Below are 19,559 nucleotides of genomic sequence, written 5' to 3' on the forward strand. Positions count from 1 at the left end.
CTCATATGTTTCGGAGACTCACGTACTTTGCATTCTCATTGGTTGAGTAAATCCACTCACTGCATGGGATTTGAATGTGAACTCATATGGTATCAATAAGAAACTTGTCTGTGGTCAGATGTAGGAACAAGGCATCCACTCACAGAACAAAAACGAACAAAAGACAATAAAAGTAGGAAACAGGCGCTAGGGGTAATACAGAAATTGTGCCAGGTTCACTACAACAGATCATAATCAGATTGAATACATTCCTAATATTTAATACAATACAGCTGGTTACTACGATAGTGAAATTTGTCAATCTGATGTCAATGAAATAGATACTGTTATGCAGTACAATAAACTTTATTTTGTCATTTTTATGACTAGCTATCATATTACATTTGTCTTTATCATGCCATAGATGTTTGAGAAGCAAAAAATTCCTCTTCAATGTCTATGATTACGCTACTCTTTTTAAAGTATACAAGATAGTTTTGTTGTATCTACCTTTCTTTGTCTGAGTGACAAGCTGTGGTTGCTGTTCTTCTTTCTTCTTGAAAAGATTAACAAAAGAGAACGGATTCTGATTCTTCAGATCTGGAGACAATGGTTTAAATCTTGTCAGTTGTTGTTCTGAACTCCAAGCTTGTTGTTCTACTTTGAGTGATTTGTCTCCCGGCTTAGGTTCAGCCTGTGCCATATTTTAAATAAAATCGACAATGGTGACTGAAATGACTAGTTGCTAGCAATTATAATCCATTGTGCGAAGAACATACAAATTCCATTGTAATCTGTTGGAAAGAAATGATAAATTAAATGTTACATATCTACTGTACATTCTGATTACCATCTTTTAAAAGTATGTCTTCTATTTTGTGACTTATCAAAACTACAAACCTAATCTTTATGACACATCTGCAGTAAGTCTTGTAGTAAGACCTCAGCTTGGAAGGTCGGTAAAAGGCGAAGTGTGACACTGACAGTACCTCTGTTTACAGTCACACAGTGTGGAGTGTATGTTCATAATCCCTACCAGCCCTCAGATTAGTCTTGCTGCTAGACCCCTCAGGTTATTCTGCTCACTGTGAAGGTGACTGAAGGTTGCTAGTGAGGGCGATAGCCACCCTTATATCTATCATAAGAAAGCCTGAGGTCTAGCAGCTAGACTACCCTTGGACAAGTGGCCCTTGGCTGCTTCTAAAAGGAAGCCAAATTGTCAAACAGCTAGATGCGGCATTTACGGTATATTCCGTTCAATCTCTCATATCTTCAAATCTCATAGGATAAGACAGTTTGAACAGAATTTATCATATACACTGTAAATGGACTACAGTTAAATCAAAAGATATTTGTTGTGTACAACTATGGAGGTAGGAATAGAAGTACACCACTTCTTCTCACTCATTAAAAATGTACAGTATACATATGGTGAAATTAGCTTGTGACATAGTCATAGTTTGATTGTAAATAGTCCTGTTTGCATACAGAGGAATTCGGGACTCGATTCTGACAATTGTCCCTCCCCCTCCAGTCAAGTCAGTAATACAGACTCGTGCACCGTCATGTAAGCAGGACTAGATTGTAAATAAAGCCAGATCCCACACACTAAAGATGTGTAGGTAGTTAAACGTAGTCCTGCTTGCACAGACAACTGTCATTTCTGCCTGCTTCCAATGTCCGCTGTCTGTGTCTGCCTGCGTCAACTTAGTGTGTTAGGACTATGAAATATTCCACAGTTATAATATGACAGCATATAACATTTACGATTTAGGAACAAGTCATTTAGATCGTCAAAAATCAAAGCAAAAATCTGCAAATCATACACAGTCACCGTGGCAAGTATTCCAAACTTCACCCTACCACAAATAGTCCATAATATGTAAGTTTTCACTTCACCACATATTATAAACATTGAGAATGTCCAGGTACTACACGCGTTCCAATGAGTCATTTGTGACAGCATGCAGCAGTGCTAGTACTAGTACGTGTGCTACATGGGTGCACTTGATTCTGCAGAGATTCATTCTCTGGATTCGGGTTTGTTTACCATGTCCAAGACGTAGCGTTGACTGTATTTTGTTCCGAATATACCTGCATATCGTCGCATTGGTAAACAACAGCTCCTTTGTTCTAACTTTTTTTTCGCACCTTTAAATCGTGTGAATTTGCACAATGTACACTTACATGTATATTACAATGAGCTCATTGTTACTTCCGCTCTTCGAAGTGGGCTGCCATATTCCGTCAAGTGACTAACCTCGTTCTAAACACTTTAAGAATCGACAACAGAAAACACCAACTAAAATGGTTAAATGAATATTTAGGGGTATTTTGTAACATTAACATGTTATTAATAATATATTTAGTAGTTTTAATCTTAATCTTACTGATACTTTAGGTAAAATAAAGGTACATAAAATTACCTTTGACTGAGGCTAGCAGAAACCTCTGACCTAGAGTTGACATTAGGTCGCTCGTGATGTTTGTTTCTAGCTGACTGCATTTTTTTCCTGCAATTCAACCTTTGCGCATGAAAACTGAACAGGTAGTACTTATAAATAATCCTGAAGACAGTTATTTCAACGACTATATGTATACAGGTCGTTGACACACGTTAGATGTTTATTTGCGAGGCGATCTGAAGAAATTCGTCTGCAATATATTACGACAGTCGACACCGCATTTGTTTTGATTTTGGCAAGTCATCACCGCCGCCATCTAGGTAACTGACTCACCGATAATTTTAAACCCAGTGGTGTAAGATAATTCGAGATTTGTTCAGCGTGCTAGTCAGACGAAAATGGCAGGTGGTATAAATTTACCTGCGGAAGAAGTTCAGAGATTAATCCGAGAGGAACTTAACAAGGAGAAAGTGAAACTGTGGTTGCCACCATACACCAAAGAGAACGGTCAGGCTGACCAGTTTCCAAAGGTACGTGTTAAGTTATGATTATGTATGGTATATAAATACAGACGTAGTTTCTAGATTGAAGATCGTCTGGGAGGAAAAAATATAGAAAAATACTCCAGTATTCTGTGAAAACTTTTCAAAAGAGGAATACATTTGTGTACATGCAGTACACAACACTTGTGAATCGCGATCGTGACCCAGTATCACTTTCAGTTGGTTACCGATACATTTTCCCAATTATGACGTAATTACTCTATTTCGCAATCACTAGTAAAGAATATTATATAATTTAGAATATTGTATCAAATTAAACTTACAAATTAGGTTTGTGCAAAACAGAACATTGAATATTGGTACCTAAAATTTGTGACTCTACGAGTTACACGTCAGTCATGGTCAGCAGAAATTGAGAATGACAGGTGAATTTTGATTTGGAGATGACCTACAACCTTGTTAATGTTGCATGATGGGAATGTTTCACATCTCATGAGATGAACCAGTTTGCTAAAAAAATATTAGAAATGAAATTAATTCAATATTATATTTTTCTTCGTTCACCTAAGGAAACTATGAGTGACCTAAGGGGCCTTGTCAATATGAGTCACTAGTCATGTACATGTACTATGTAGTGATAGAACACTTGGTTATAGAGATTTGGAAGACATTGACTTGTGTTTGAGGAACCACAGAACCAGTGATGGAAACGCAGGTTGTCATGATGTAGAATGACAAGGATATATAATCCATATTTTCTGTTCAAAGATAATAACTTGGCTTGTGCATGGTATAATGTTATTATCTCTATCATTCTAAATTAATACTTGTCTTCTTCTCTCATCCCATAACATAGGAATTGGTTGACAGGTATTCTGCCAAATTAAACCTGTCTGCAGAGACAGTGGCATCAACTATAGAGGAGTTACGTCAACATGCTGTCAATAAACTTGCAGCAAGGCAGAAATTCCAGCAGTCTGGTATTGCTACGTTGAAAATAAAACTGGCTGGTAATATACCAAGTACATGTAGTCCAGCTGACTTAATATTTGATCTTGAAACCAAACTGGATATTAATGGACTGGAGCTCAAACAAATGTAAGTTTTGTTGACAATGAATTTCATTATCAGGGTCAGGGGTCAGGGGTCAGGGGTCAGGTGTCAAGTGTTATTAGTTCCTGTATCCAGCACATGGAAGTAGAAGGACCTCCTTCTCATCCAAAATCCAAGCCTGGATTTACTATTCATGTATAGGGGTGGTCAACCCTCATTTAAGGGACACAATGACATTTGGGTTTGCCACCCCTCTGAGGTGGTAGTAGGGTCCAGATCTCAGGCAAGGTTCAGGATACACCCATACCAAATCCAATGCCTGGTGGAGGTGCTTTTGCTTTTTTTATCAGAAAATTGAAAAATAAATTTTTGTTCATTTTCATTTTTTGTTGCCATTTGTATATGTGCTCGCTGTTTTTTCAAGAATGATGTGCTGTCACTTGACTCATCTGAATTGCTAAATCAAAGATATACAACAGTTTGAAATAATTTCAAAGACAGGTTATTTATTTTGATTCAGGAATTTAACAATATGTTTTACTGATCTTATAATCTGATGTTTTATTTTACAGAGTGTCAACAAAGACAGGGGCCCAGGGTGATCATCTGAAAATGATAAGTTGTGGTCATGTTGTAGAAGATGATAAACCACTCACAGCTCAGCATATAAGACACCAATCACAGGTAAGTCACATGACAGTCATATGACCAATCATGGGTTAGTCACATGTATTAATCATATCCAGTGATGTGACTTGTTGTCTCGTTATGGTCACCAATCTGCATAAGTCATGAAAATGAATTTTATTGAGAAAGTGTTCATTAGTATATTTACTATTAACTTTCATATTTTCATATTTGGCTATAGTGTGGAATGCAAGAAAAATATACACCCCCCCCCCCCCACCACACACACACACACACGCAAACACTTTTGCATTGATTTAAGTGGTTTGAATGTCAAGCAAATGTAAAATGTTGAAATTTGTATCTCTATAGACACTTTGTCTGTGTCAAGGTTGTTACTCTTAAAGCCAACTTTTAGCCTTTCAAGCAATAACTTCCAAGCTTTACAAGACAGCACCATCAAGTATCAGAAATTAAACTATTCTTTATGTGTAGACATCATTATAGTAAAAGTCAACACATCTGATCATTGTATCATTGGCATATCTTTGATAATATCAACTTTGATACTCGTTCAAGTCCACCAGGTGCTGATGGTTACATGTTTGTCATTGTCATTGTATACTTATTCTTTTAGGTGATGGTTATATGTCTGTCAGAAACTGAAATAGAAGTTCGTAAGAAAGAACATCAAAGAACTCAAGTACAGAAAACTAGAGAAGCTGCAGAAGTTCTTGTCAGGAGAACGGAAGGTTTGTTACAGACTAGATTACTGTATTTGTAAGAATTTTCATCAGGTTGGTAATTCTTTCTAGTAATGAATAATTCTTTTTTACATTTCATGACCAAGAGTTGTAAATACATGGTAGTAACATTAGTGGTAAAAACCAGAAAACGGACATTTTGACACAGCCTGTCAACCTAAACAGGTGAAATGTTACTCTAGATACTCAGAACTCATTGGTCTTGTAGCAAGAGTTGTTCATTACTAGATTAACTTAAAATAATTTTGAACTGTTATCTGTGATATAATTAATATAAAAGTTTAAGATAACTTTCCAAACTGGTGATAGAGAAAGTATATCAACAAACACACTTAGCAACTTAAGACTGAAGCATAAATTTACATGTACTGTAGCTACTGTTTCTGAATATATCCTCAGTTATAATCCCTAATACTATAATGGAAAAGTCTCATCTAGGACTGAGAAACAAGGCTGTTATTGTAAGAATGGAATATTCCATATTAAAGGAAGGGAAGGTCTTTGTTAATGTTGATGTAAAGGATGAATTCACAATTTTGCAAAATTTCAAACTGAAGACAGTATGACTTGTATACAACAAATGACTAAGAATTATCCTGCCACTGTACAGTGTGTATAGTTATATTTTAATGAAGCTCTTTTAAATTATCACAAATTCATAGCAAGGAATCATATGAGTTGAATTGTGTCAACATGTAGTGATACACACAATTTTATTTTGCACAGTTAGTAGGAGGTATATAATCTGTGAGTTATTAGTTTTGTGTCCTGCTTAAAATGGCATGTTTGAACTAGAATGGAGTTTTGTCATTTTTGACTGATTTATTGCAGTACTGTTTGCAAACTGTTTGTTTTATTAATAATAACTGAAAAAATGGACTCATGGACTCTGAGTGCTGTATGATTTTGATAAAATCAATTTATTGTCACAAAAGTCAGAATTGTTAGGAAATAAGAATCCAAACTTGTATTGTCAGGTGTAAAATGGGTGCTATCTTGTGCCATAAGTAGGGTTGATCATTCTTTTGTTGATGACCAACTTTTTCCATGGACTATTTTTTTTTCATACCCAAATTTTCATCCTTATCTGACACATGCCTTGAGTTACAATCAGTATTTATTATGTCAAAGGTCATGGAACCAAATTGTACCCTGACAACCATGCCAATACGCAATGTTTGGATTAGTGGAAAAACAAAAGGTTGTATCATTTGACCACTAGGAGTGCTATTTGTAAGCAGCTTGTGGACCAGACATCAGGGCTGTGATAATGTAGTACTATAGCCTTCAGCTAACTTTGTTTCAGATCAATCATGTTTTTTTTTTTAGAAACTCAGTTGTTTCAGTCACATTTTGTTGACTGCTTTATGTACTACCATGTGATTTTAGCCCTCATTTTTCTTCATGTTTGGCGCCCTCTTGTGACACTTCTTTAGAAAGTGACCACACAGTGGCTATTTGGAATTATGATGTATTATGAGATGTGAAACTAAATTTTTGGGATGATACTGAAATTATGAGAATTGTTTTACAGATGGTGTTCATGATGACTACTACCTACAAATAGCTGACCATACTGGTAAACCAATTCAACTACCTCCAGGAGAACGTAAAGCACTAGCAATGGCCATGACACTCAATGAGAAGGGTAGAGCAGCTGTCAAAAGAAAACAATATGGTGAAGCTCTTCTGTACTTACTAGAAGCAGATCAAGAATTCAGGTATCAACATTTTGTGAGAATATATTTCTTAAACAGAAATGCCATGTTGCCTTGGGTTATTATCTTGACTGCAGACAGTGATGCAGGGTAGCATGTACTCTTGACTAGGTGACGTTTTTGCACAACAAACTTTAACATGTTATTTTCATTGCAAATTTATATCTATTATGATCATGGTGATTAGGCTAATAAAGTTATGTTATCAGCTATTGAAGCAGAAGTTTTCAGCCCTGTCTGTTAATGCCAACATATATTGTCATACAATAGCCATTTTAGAAAATGAAAAAATGTTACAAATACAGTATGGATAAACACTTAAAAGTAAGTTGAAAGCTCATCAGTGCAAAAGTTCAGTCTAAGGTCAATGGATTTAATTTCGTATTGCACCAAAATTTAGAATTAGCTCACTAAAGCTTTCGGCAGGTATCCACCATGGCATGCATTTCGACTTCAGAAAACACTGATGAAGCCATGGTGGATACCTGGCGAAAACTTTGGTGCGCTAATTTTAAATTTTGGTGCAATACGAAGTTAGATCCATCGACTTAGACTTAAAGGAAGATTAATGTGTAATATCCGATTATGATCTAATTTAGCTTGATATAACGTAATTTAAATTTATTTGAATTGATTTGATGTGATTTGATTTGTTTTAATACAAATTCATCTGATGTTATTTGTTTTGATCTGATATCATCTTTTTTTAATCTCTTTTTTTTTTGTATTGATTTTTTCCAGGCAATGTCGGTCAGATATTTTAAATGCAGTTGATAACTATGCAGTATTGTGTTTAGATATATGCTGGTGTTATCTATGTCTTCAAAATATCAATGATCTACCAGATGCAGGTTAGTACACCTATATCAACATCTGTAGTAATCATATCACATTGTTTCTACCATCAGAATTTACAGTGGTTGCCAAGGAAACAAATTCCTAGTCATACCATCCATTTATTTAATTTTAACTTTTACCTTAAAAAGTTGTAAAACTTTAAAAGATATTAATTGAATTAAATTATATTAAATTGAATTTACTGTAAATGTTAAGGACTATTAATATCAATAGATTATCTATTATCCAATTACATATATGGAATTTGTTACACAAACTGTAAATTAAGCTGCACAAGCTTTAACTGGAATTTTATTTTTTCAATCAGACAAACAACAATATATTCACAGGAAATTGTTGAAATACCATTACAAGTAATTAGACATTGTACATGTTAATGAGGAATCATTTCAACTTTGTAACCCATACCAGGAATTACAATTCTTGATCTGTTCTTTGATCTAGATTCCAGACTTAAGGCATGTGAGCAGTGCTTAAAGAGAAGTTATGGTGAAAATCTAGAAAGACTTACAGCTGTCAAAGGAGATAGTTTCCGTGAAATGGCATTGTTTGTTCGACTTCATTTACTCCAGGGAGTTGTTGCATTTTACCAGAATAAAAGGGACGATGCATGGTTACTTATGGAAAAAGTAAGTTTGGAATGACCGATAGTTTGAATTACAGCTGAGTTGACTGGGTTTTTTTGGAATCTCTAGTTCTTTGCTAATTTTTTACTGTATGTTTTCCTGTTGTTGATGTGCTGTAATGAAGAGAGAACCAATACCAGGTATCACTTTCTCCTGGTTTCATTGATACAATTATAGTCCTAATTTACATCAATTGTGATGTAGTTCCTCCTCAGTGTGCCATTTTATGCTCACAACACGTGAAATAACCTCGCACTGAGACAAGTGGTATAAGGCTGTAGACTTGTGAACAGACTGTTTGAAAATACACCTGATTATTTATAAGCAAGGCATTCTTCAAACACTGTAGTGACCAAGAAAAAATTCAAGCAGGAGTTCTATAAATTTGTTATTTTCTCTTTCCTTATTTGTGACTACTAGGCAGAGACAACATGGAAGAGATTAAATGTTGACAGTGATAAGTTATCAGAAATCATGGCTATGGGATTCTCTGAAGCTGAAGCCAGGCTTGGTCTGAGAACATCTCAGGGTAACATAGAAGGTGCTGTGATGAAGATTACTGATAAAAGGGAAGAAAGAAAACAAATAGCAAAGAGAGAATCTGAGGAGAGAAAGAAGAAAAAACGTTCCAGAAAACTTGGTAAAACTGCTAATGGTGAATGGTAGGTGTTAATCTCACATGGTGATTAGAATTTATTGAATGCAGATATCATAATTAAAGTATGTTTTGTCTTTGAATGGCAATTTAATTTCAGGTTCAATAGTCATTCCCACAAATAAACTAATCAATTCATCAGCAATCTATCCACCAATGATTGGATGAACTAGAAAAACAAGCAGTTAGTCGGTTTGTCAGAAAATTGATTGATCTTTCAATCAATCAATCAATCAATCAATCAATCAATCAATCAATCAATCAATCAATCAGTCAGTCAATCAAGTCTTAATATCTTACTGGTGTCAATAGAGTGTCTAAAATATGTCTTACTTACAAATCATTTACTATTGTTAAAGTCAGTCATATTTAACCCATCATTTATCACATTATACATATACAGGGTGAATGTAGATGTATATGAGACACTGATATCAATGGGATTCTCCAAGTCAGCAGCTTCTACAGCACTAAAACAATCCAACAATGATATCAACCTAGCAATACAGACACTTAATGAACACCCTGAACTTTTAGCATTACCAGATATAGACCCAGAACAACAAGAGATTCCTATAACAGATGAACTTATAGCAGGGGTAAGTGACTGTGTGTGTGTAGATATAGACCCAGAACAACAAGAGACTCTGATAAACAGTGAACACATATTGCCTGGCCATGAGGGCTATAGCACCCGTTTATTACACCCGAGGGACTGTGAGTTACCAGAAGCACAAGCTATTTCCCTAGGCCAAAAGCCGAGGGAAATAGCATGTGATTCTGGTAACTCACAGTCACGAGGGGGTAATGAACGGGTGCTATAGCCCGAATATAGGCCAGGCAATATGTGTTTTATAATATACCTCATGCTGTGAACTCGCGGTGGCAGACGACATCATCAGAAGCTGTCATTTTGACCTGCTGTGAGCTCACGGTGGTCACGTGACCATGTAATAGTTGATGGAACCATTCCCCTAATAGTCATTCTATTTTCCTATCACGTGACTGATTCTAGCGAATCATGGCACAGCATTATCACTAGGTATATTATAAATGAACTTATAGCAGGGGTAAGTGACTATGTAGATAAAGACCCAGAACATTTGATGTTCCTTTAATAACATATAAACTTATAGCAGGAGTAACTCTGAAGCCTTTTTTTCATTCTTCATTTGACTATGATAATTTTGTTTAAAAACACAACAACTGTGAAATGTTAACCTGAGTAAGTGATTATGAAATAGTCATGTGAATGCATAGAGCCCTAAAACTACTAGTAACTGGGAATTGTTTTTTAAAAAGCCAAGGACATTTTTTTTTTCCAAAACTAAAAATTGACAACGAACTCAAAATACATTTGAAAGTTATGACTAAAACAGTAAAAGATAAGGAACTGGTGCCAGTTTAGGGTACATCACCATAATTATATTAAAATTCCAAAATCAATGTTTTGTGTTGTTACATGTACATTTATTCTATCTTTAGCGGAAATAATTTGTAGGTTTAATTTGTAATAATTGCTAAGACCAGTGTAATTATTCTTGTTTTGATACTGATTTTAAAATATGTCGTGCAGAATTATTTTGTAAAGTAGGTTTAATGATCATTTTCCTCCCATGACATCAAATAAAAACATTTGGTATTATTTTCTTTTAGGTAACAGCGTTAGGTTTTGCCTTTGATATGGCCAAGAGAGCATTACAGCGTCACCATGGTGATGCACAAAGAGCAATAAATGAGTTACTTGCTAGAGGAGGAATTCTACCCCCAGAACCGTCATCATCAACATCAAGTTCAAATTCAACTTCACCAGGTAATAAAATCAAACACTACAGTAAACATTGCATTCTTTCACTGTCCACCCTCTATATAGTGTCTAATAAAATCAAATATTCGACTCTCAATAGCATTAAATAGTTTTAGCTTAGATTTCTAAAGTGAGCCATGCTACACAACCTATGTATATGCAATATACGGGTTACGGAAGTTTAAGCCATATCACCTGAAAACATTGCAAAGGGGTAGAGAGGGGTGAAACTTTGGTCATAGCAGCTGATCATATGGCAATGCTTGAAAATGCATTGTTATGCAAGAGAATTACAATAGTAGTTAGGTTTATTTTAATTACTGGTTATCACTGACAAAAATATTGTAGGGGAAACAGCAAATAAAATGAATGGTAACTATGTGTCTGCTGTCTTTATGCTCCAATATTCAACTATTCTTATCATACTTTCAGCTGCAGAACTGCTTTTGAACAGCACTCCTAGTGGCAAAAACCATGAATTCTTTTGTCTTTCTGATAACATGAATATGGCGTATTGGGGAAAGTGTTCTCCAGCCTTGCTATGACTCAGCTCATTCTCAAATAAAAATATATACAGTTTCATATGTTCACTGCCACATTAGAAAATGTTGAAATTTATGGCATATTACTCAATATTCATTTTATTATCTTTTTGTTAAAAATTTGAATACCAGGTGGTACACCAGCCAATGAAACAGAGGAAGAGAAACAAGCTATCAAAGATTTAGTTCCTGATATACCGGAACATGAAGAAGATTATCTGGACTTGTCACTGGAAGAAGAAGGAAAACTTATTGAGGAGTATAAAACTAGATTGTTATCATTAGCACAGTAATGTGATGACAAGATATATCATGTGGAGATATGTACCAGGAAGTAAAAACCAATGAGGCCTTTCTATCCTGTAGATTAATAGTTCCATGGTGTATATCTACACCAGTAATCTTTGCACTATAGTATGATTTGTGAAGACAGCAATGTGAGAATGGAATTTATTTGATACTGTGTTACACACTGAGGAGGTCAAATCAATGAATGATGCTCATCTGAGTCTTTTTATTAGGGGGGGGGGGGAGGATTGTTTTGTTGAATCCATGTATGATAATTTCTGATTTAGAGAAAATACTTGATAATGATATTGTTTAGAACAGGGGTCTCTAACAGTATTGACTTGAGTGCAGGTGTCAGTAATAAAAAATATTGGTTTAGTTCAGGAGTTAATAATTAATAACAATATTAGTTTAGATCAGAAGTCAGTAATACAAATATTGACTTGAGTGCAGGAGTCAGTCATATAAATATTTTGGTTAAGTACAGGAGTTAATAACAACAATATTGGTTTAGTTCAGGAGTCAATAATAACAATATTGGTTTAGTCCAGAAGTCAATAATAACATTATTAATTTGAGTGCAGGAGTCCGTAATAAAAATATTGGTTAAGTACAGGAGTTAATAACTTAACAGTATATTGTTTTTAAACTGGAGTCAATAATAAACAATATTGAATTCACCGACATAGCATAATTGTGTTATTATACTCCTATACTGTGTGCCTTATTTCAACTTAGTTTGTAGCTATGCCAATTAAATGTAACCAGTGGAATGATTTGAATATGACAGTACATGATTACAAATTGGTTATAAAGTGTACTTTTAATACAACAATCTATTTGTAGCCATGGAAACATTAGCATATGTGCAGCAGTATAAACAAGAGCTGAGATTGAAAAGATCACAAAAGGGAAAAAAAAGTTTTTGACATCAGTACAATACAGTATTATTTCTCACCAGATGTTAATAAATAATGATTTCTCTCTATAGAGATTTTGTTTTTGATATTTATGCAGCGCAGGGAGTCACTATGACATAGTTCCTCAGTGTAAATTTATGCTTGACACATATTATAGAGTATTGTGTAAGATTAATCTGTCTACATATTGGATCTGTGATGCCTCTACACTTGTTTACCATCCATAGCAGATAGTAGATTGTGAATGAATATTGCACAGTCACAGATCCAGCAAGCAGACAGTCTAGTGTACTATATATGTGTGACATCTTTCTCACATGACTAAGTGGCCTTAAACACTTCTGAATAAACTAAGTGGCCTTACATAATTCTAAATGAAAACATATGCATATTGTTATATTTTGTAACAAAAAAAATCATATCTTTATTTTGTGAGTTGCAATTAATAGGAAAATCTTCATTTTGATACGTAGGTCATTCATAAAAGATCACAGTCGTTATGCTGTGAATATGTCAGGTGTAACATTAGTATGTATAGAATCTAATTTACCTGTAATTACCAGATATTAGAGGTAATTGTTTGCAGGTGTACCAGTGTTAGTGAGACTACTAAAACCCTACAAAGAATGTATAATGGCATAAAGAATGAAATATGTGTGTGGTTCCTATAACCTGTCCCTACCTAGAATTCCTACTCATATATTTTGATACAAATGAAATTGTCTATTCACACTCAAAATAGTCTATGGAAGCATTTAGAAACTGAAAATTTTTGCAAATAGTGCTAAAGCTTTCAAATATTTGCACAAAGTTTGCAAATTTTGCAAATTTATTTTTCCAAATAGTGACGACATTGTGTGATTTCACAAGTGAGAACAGTTTATGTGCATTGCATTCAAAACAATGCAGCTGTTGATATTCACATATACTTGATTAAAATCACCTAAGTATTGTAGATATTTGCTTTAAAAAAATTGATAAAATTTATGAAAGGGGTAGTTGTTAGAAAGCTTTTTGCCATAACGTTGCCATGCATGTTATGAGAACCACACATATGATCTGAATTGTCCCAGTAACAAATATTGACTAAAAATCAGATTATTGTATGATTTGGAGACGTTATTTTATTTTATCCACCATAACATGTAACACAGTTTTATGTTATTTTAGTGCAATAAATATTTATCAATTATATTGTGTGAAGTTTGGTGAGTGTTCAACAAATGATGAGCATTTTACTTTCTTGTTTTCAATAGTTCAATCTAGGATAAAAACTAAATTCTTTTAGTTAGGTCTCAACCCCCCAATTTGATCGCATTTTTTTTTTTTTAGAAATATTTGCATTTAGGTGTACAAAATAGATTCATTAAAATTAAAATTGATTTTGTAGGATGAGAACTATTAAAAATGGCTCAAAAAATACCCCACCCCACCCCAGACTTTAGTTTTTTTTATCCTACATTGAACTATTGATCTCACCCCTCAGACTCAATTGCACATGTATAAAAATTGAACAATGACTTGAGTTTTTATGAAGATTTAGTCAACTGACCATAAAAGTGGTATAACTTGATTCACTATTAACCCAGTCTACTAGTATGATGTACAGGACTCTAGTTATGTGATGGTGGTTTGTTCTAGTACAGACCATCCACCCTGGGTGGAGGGTCTATGGTTCTAGTGATGGTTCTTGTTTTTTACACATACTTTTTGGGATACCCGTATAGTATATGACTAACTTTGATCAGTATTAGACAGTCAAACATAGCCCTGAGAAGCAGTGAACAAAGGAAATTTACTTGTGTATGAAGTAAAGTATTTAAATATGATTTTAACAGTAGCTGTGTAAGTATTGTATAAGTGAACGCTGTCAGCCATGGCCAGCCCTATAGTTTGGATTCCCTTGCTGAATGTCCCTATTAAAATTCATCCATAGCTCCCCCATTCATGTGACCACAAGCTAGTCATGAACGTAGCATATTACATGTAATAGATCTGTGTACTCAAGTCTACCCACTCATTTATTTCCATAATTGACTGAATTTAAGAGTTTGGTAATTTTTTGAAATAAAGCTGTGTACTTTCAAATCACTTTGTAGTATGTTGTTTGTTTGTTTGTTTTTTTCTTCTTTTAAAACAGTTAAGGTATTCCATTATCTTTTTCTATTTGCTCATTATTTGAAACGCTTTTGACCCCCCCCCCCCCCCCAGTAGTTTATTCTTGGGAACATGTATTCATTACATTTTTTACATTTGATACTACGCACAATCACTCAAGTGACTTTGGTTTGGGGTTGGCAGACTACTTTTACTAGTTGATTTAGACATTACAGAAGATGCCACCAACTGTAATAGTCTTAAACTTCTTTCGTTTTAAAGTATCATCTTGAACAGCGCCCCCAATCATAGTCCCGTTAAACGTACCAGCAGAGTCTATTATTTTGCAGGTGGTTAACGCTGAAATTGTTTTGATTCATCTGTATTTTCTTATAATTTATTCTCTCGATTGTATCATTTTCTTAATAAAGCTACGATAAAATTAAACAACACCTCACTTTCATAATTGGAAAACCTAAAAAGACAATTTTATTTGAATGTGAAGTTACCTCCTGGATTTACGTCACCTGCAGACAAGGTATGGGAGTCTTTGTTCACGTGATCCTGCCAAGCAACAGCGAGCGGAGTATAAACATATAAGTGGTCTACCTGACATCGCTATCGTTTACGAAATAGGTATGTTTTTTACAAATTTTATTGGTCCACATACTAATTAATGCTGATTTCTGATACATTTATATCTGAAGAATTATAATGTAGTGTTACTTTGTGTCAAAAGTTTGCTGATTTTGGAAAAACCGGCAATGTTTTCCTGTCGCTGACTTCCGTAACCGTCAACCACCGTTGCACTGCAACGTGAGTTGACATGAATGTAATATGCATAAACTACTGACCATAGAGTTAACTAAAGCTAAGCTAATGAAAAGTAAATGTTTTAGAGTCGCGAATATACTTCTGCTGTCATGGTGGAGTGTTTACAATATACGCAGAACAACTGCAGCAGTCCAACAACGACTGGGCTCTCCTCGACATATTTGCAAGTGACCATGGCAAAATTGCAAATCTGTACAGTTTACATCATATCACAATATATTGTCATTGACGGTTTCTCATAATACTTTTTACATTTGATTGCATTTCGTATGATCATCAGTTATTTATTTATTCCATTATTAATTAAGTAATTATTTATTTATTTATTTATTTGTGAACCATTATTCATGGATTATGGATCCCATGGCCCAAAGTCATTGAGTGTATATCCTTGAACATGGTTGCATATTAATTCATGTGTAATACAGTGTATGGGTTGGGAGTATGGGATTCAAAAATCATCGGCAATTTTGCCATTTGGTACACTATTGTAGCTAAATGGGGTGGGGGGGGGGGGGTCGTCAGTCAGTCTTGATGTTATCATGGATGTATTAGTGTCTCACTAATACATCCATGATGTTATGCAGCAAAGGTTAAAGTTTCTGCAGTTTCCTTATAGTCTTATTGATTGTAATTACAAGTGCCAAATTTTATTGAATTTCAGTACTGGATATTCTCTTTTGAATTGTACTTCTGATTTCATGATAATGAACATTTCACTTTCAGATTCATCTAAGTTGTCAATATGCCACCCAAAAAGGAGGCAATAGCCTTACAGAAAGAAGTCCTCAACCAAGAACAATGGGATGAGATAATGAGTACAGAAGGTCTAACAGGTAAGAGTTCTATTAGTGATCAGTGATATTAGAATGGCAGTCTTTCAGTTATCAGATGAGAGATACATTATGTATTTTTGTAGGGAAGTTTTCATTGTACAGGGGTAGTTGTGCATTCAATTCTAGCTTTACACTCTTTAGTCGCTTTTAGTCTAGTTTAATTCTAAGCATGAAGATGTTTTCAAATGAAAGTGCCACCAGAAGAAAGAATAAAATCTAATCATTGAATAGACAGAAGAAAACTTGTCAAGTCAGTTCAAATATCACTTTTAGCTGATATACATGTATAATGGTATTGTTATTCCCCAATATTTTTCTTCGTTCAGCCAAGGAAAATACAAGAGACATAAGGGGTCTTTGTCACTATGAGTTGTTAGACAAGTAGTGACATTGTACCCATAGGTCACGAGTATTTTCCAGTTAAAAGAAGAAAAATAGTGTAGAATAACATAACTCTACCAGCGCCAGTAATAACAAAGAAACGTCAGGGAAAATAATGACAATTTTGTACGCTTTGATTATATTATTTCGAACACAGGAGAACCAGTGACATAGACACCCATTGTTGTGACATAGATACACGTTGTCATGACAGAATGATCAGAGTATATATTTCGTACTTTTTGTTCAACTCGTCTTGTGCATGGTATTTGTTATCAGATTGTACAGTAAATCAGATCAGATTAGTTTTCATATTTACATATATTCCATTGCAGTTGTTGACGTTTATCAGAAATGGTGTGGACCTTGTAAAGCAGTTGTAAGTCTCTTCAAGAGAATCAAGAATGAAATTGGTGATGACCTTCTACACTATGCTGTGGTAAGTACTAGAAGACTTATTATAACTTAGTGTGTATATACTCTTTTATTAGAGTACCGGTATTAGTTTTTGTAGAATTGAAGATGTTATGAAAAGGCATGGGCTGCAGTGTAGTTATGATTGTATCTGTATGGATCTGTCTTGACCATAAACAGTAGAAGGCACTACACTGTCTATGCCTTGACCTAATAAACCACTGACCGTCATCTATTCAAAGAGGTCCAAGCCCTCACCAAGAATAGAGATCAATTGACTGCCTACAGCCATAATATAACTTCACTAATGTTGTGCTCATTTTATCAAAGCATATCAGATACTCCTTCCATAGATGGCATCCGTGGATGTGTGTGTGTTAGTGGGTATGTGTGTGCATGTATGTGTATGCGTGCATGTGTATGTGTGTGTGTTTGTTATATGTATTTATATATGTATGTACATACATACTTACATATGTATGGATGGAAGGAGGGACGACACATATATGTACGTACGTATAATCATGTATGTGTATGTGTGTGTGTGTGTGTGTGTGTGTGTGTGTGTGTGTGTATCTATGTATGTATGTATCTATATATGTATGTATGTATGTATGTATGTACATGTGTGTATATGTGTTTGTTGGCAGTTGCAGTTCATTAAAATCTATGTATTTATTTCTTCTCTTTGGCAGGCTGAAGCTGACAGTATTGAATCACTAGAAAAATACCGCGGTAAATGTGAACCATGTTTCTTGTTTTTTGGCCAAGGTCAATTAATATCAGTTGTAAGAGGTGCCAAGGCACCCATCCTGTTAACAACAATTACAGACCAACTAACAGCAGAACACAAAGTCTTAGAAGAAGGTGCAGAAAGGAAAGTGGTAAGTATAGATATGACCTAATTTAAGAATAGTGAATCCATTAAAGGAGAACCCAAGTGAGGTTGATTTTATCCTAGTTGCATTTCTCAAATGACTAAACATAATGCTGATGATGTCCTAGTGATCCCGACAAAAGCTACGTAGTCGCTTGAAAAACTAGATTCCAAAAAAAGTAACTTTATCACAATTACTAGAAAACATGGAGTCAAGTATCATTTTCTGTTCTACTATGCATTTATGCTTATTGCACCTAAAATTGCACTACTCCTATACCCAGCTACCTTGCTTAAATAGAGTTATAAAAATTGGCAAATCTGGCGAGGAGAGGCTAGCTGGCACAATGCATTATGGGAAATAAACAAAATAAGAAGCTTCACATCTTTTGAAACAATTGTTTTGGTAATGTTTTAACAATGGCTCAAGAGATGTGTGAATTAGCTCCTAGTTTACCTGCAAATTTTCACAGCTTCATTTTGGAGAGGCCAGCATGCAGTGCAGAGTTGGTAGAAATGTTTAAATGTTAACCAACGTCAAAGAACATTCACTTTTGCATAATCAGTTACGATTCATTGAATATTCCCACACAATTGTAATCAAAAGACTGGGTATCTTGTCTTGTAGATCAAAGATCCACTCCTTGCAGCTAAAGAAGAAGAAGAAAAGGCTGCTGAGATAGCAGCAGAGGAAGAGAGAAAGAAGAGTGAAGATGATTCACTTAGTAAGTTCATTGTTATCATTAATGTTAAGTCAGACCCGTTTCTATTGGTCTGTTTGATATTAATGTGGTATATGAGTAAAAAATTAAACTCTTAAAATGTTCTGTTACTTTGTTCAAGAAAACTGAAAATCAATTTTTCGTTGGATGTAATTATTGAGTACTTTTACTCTTAATCGACTGTGTACTCTGATGTAGCAGTATATATTTTCAGTGTAGATAGTTTAAACTGATAACATGTAGTCTTGGTTACCCAGACTCTCCCACATGGGGGCGCTGCCTACGAGACCTCCCCAAGCGAGAGTCTGGGGAAACCCCATCTCAACTCGCCCACACAGGAAGTAGCTCCTAGAGCAATGCATGCTGGGAATACTTCACATCCAACATTACAGGCTGAACGATTTAGGTACTTGACAGGTTATGAACTTATCACTTCTCAAGCGAGTGATGCATCTATATTACAACAGACAAGCCTTACTGTAAGTCCATTTTTTATGCCTTGGAAGAAATTTACTGTGGGACTTCCAGCGCAGGGTAATCAGAATGTGGTTTCCCCAGACTTTTGTCTTGGTGGTCTATTAGAAGAACCCCCGCAGTGAGAGTCTGGGTAACTGAGATCAGATAATGTTATCTGTAGTCAGTTCTTACTTTGA

At 34.9% G+C, this 19,559-nt stretch overlaps 3 protein-coding genes across 12 annotated transcripts in view; 2 read left to right on the forward strand and 1 right to left on the reverse strand.

The window, feature by feature from the left end:
* The window catches only part of LOC144451043 (1-phosphatidylinositol 3-phosphate 5-kinase-like), a 46,028-nt gene extending 45,346 nt beyond the window's left edge, over positions 1 to 682 (reverse strand). Inside the window, exon 1 of the mRNA XM_078141801.1 lies at positions 490 to 682. Within this exon, the coding sequence (XP_077997927.1) occupies positions 490 to 682 (193 nt within the window). The remainder of the gene's footprint in view (positions 1 to 489) is intronic.
* Positions 683 to 2,526: 1,844 nt separating this feature from the next.
* Positions 2,527 to 12,363, forward strand: LOC144450857 (NEDD8 ultimate buster 1-like). Its single transcript, XM_078141600.1, has 11 exons — positions 2,527 to 2,914; positions 3,744 to 3,985; positions 4,513 to 4,624; positions 5,205 to 5,319; positions 6,866 to 7,052; positions 7,791 to 7,900; positions 8,352 to 8,536; positions 8,954 to 9,195; positions 9,592 to 9,787; positions 10,845 to 11,001; positions 11,670 to 12,363. Exons 1-11 carry the CDS (start codon positions 2,783 to 2,785, stop codon positions 11,828 to 11,830), a joined length of 1,839 nt encoding a protein of 612 aa, XP_077997726.1. The 5' UTR covers positions 2,527 to 2,782; the 3' UTR covers positions 11,831 to 12,363.
* A 3,018-nt stretch (positions 12,364 to 15,381) lies between these two features.
* The window catches only part of LOC144450412 (thioredoxin domain-containing protein 3 homolog), a 33,780-nt gene continuing 29,602 nt past the window's right edge, over positions 15,382 to 19,559 (forward strand). For all 10 annotated transcript variants that reach the window (XM_078141000.1, XM_078141002.1, XM_078141005.1 and 7 more), the window contains exons 1-5: positions 15,382 to 15,478; positions 16,403 to 16,512; positions 17,229 to 17,332; positions 18,003 to 18,191; positions 18,813 to 18,909. In XM_078141000.1, the coding sequence (XP_077997126.1) occupies positions 16,422 to 16,512; positions 17,229 to 17,332; positions 18,003 to 18,191; positions 18,813 to 18,909 (481 nt within the window). In that variant the 5' untranslated portion in view covers positions 15,382 to 15,478; positions 16,403 to 16,421. The remainder of the gene's footprint in view (positions 15,479 to 16,402; positions 16,513 to 17,228; positions 17,333 to 18,002; positions 18,192 to 18,812; positions 18,910 to 19,559) is intronic.

The sequence above is a fragment of the Glandiceps talaboti genome, chromosome 20, assembly GCF_964340395.1.
Source record: "Glandiceps talaboti chromosome 20, keGlaTala1.1, whole genome shotgun sequence".
Classification (NCBI taxonomy): Eukaryota; Metazoa; Hemichordata; class Enteropneusta; family Spengelidae; genus Glandiceps; species Glandiceps talaboti.

Coding starts and splice junctions, on each gene's coding strand:
- LOC144450857 (XM_078141600.1), top strand. CDS start 2,783: ATGGCAGGTGGTATAAATTTACCTGCGGAAGAAGTTCAGAGATTAATC. Junction 3,986..4,512: donor GGACTGGAGCTCAAACAAAT/GTAAGTTTTGTT, acceptor TTTATTTTACAG/AGTGTCAACAAAGACAGGGG. Junction 5,320..6,865: donor TCTTGTCAGGAGAACGGAAG/GTTTGTTACAGA, acceptor ATTGTTTTACAG/ATGGTGTTCATGATGACTAC.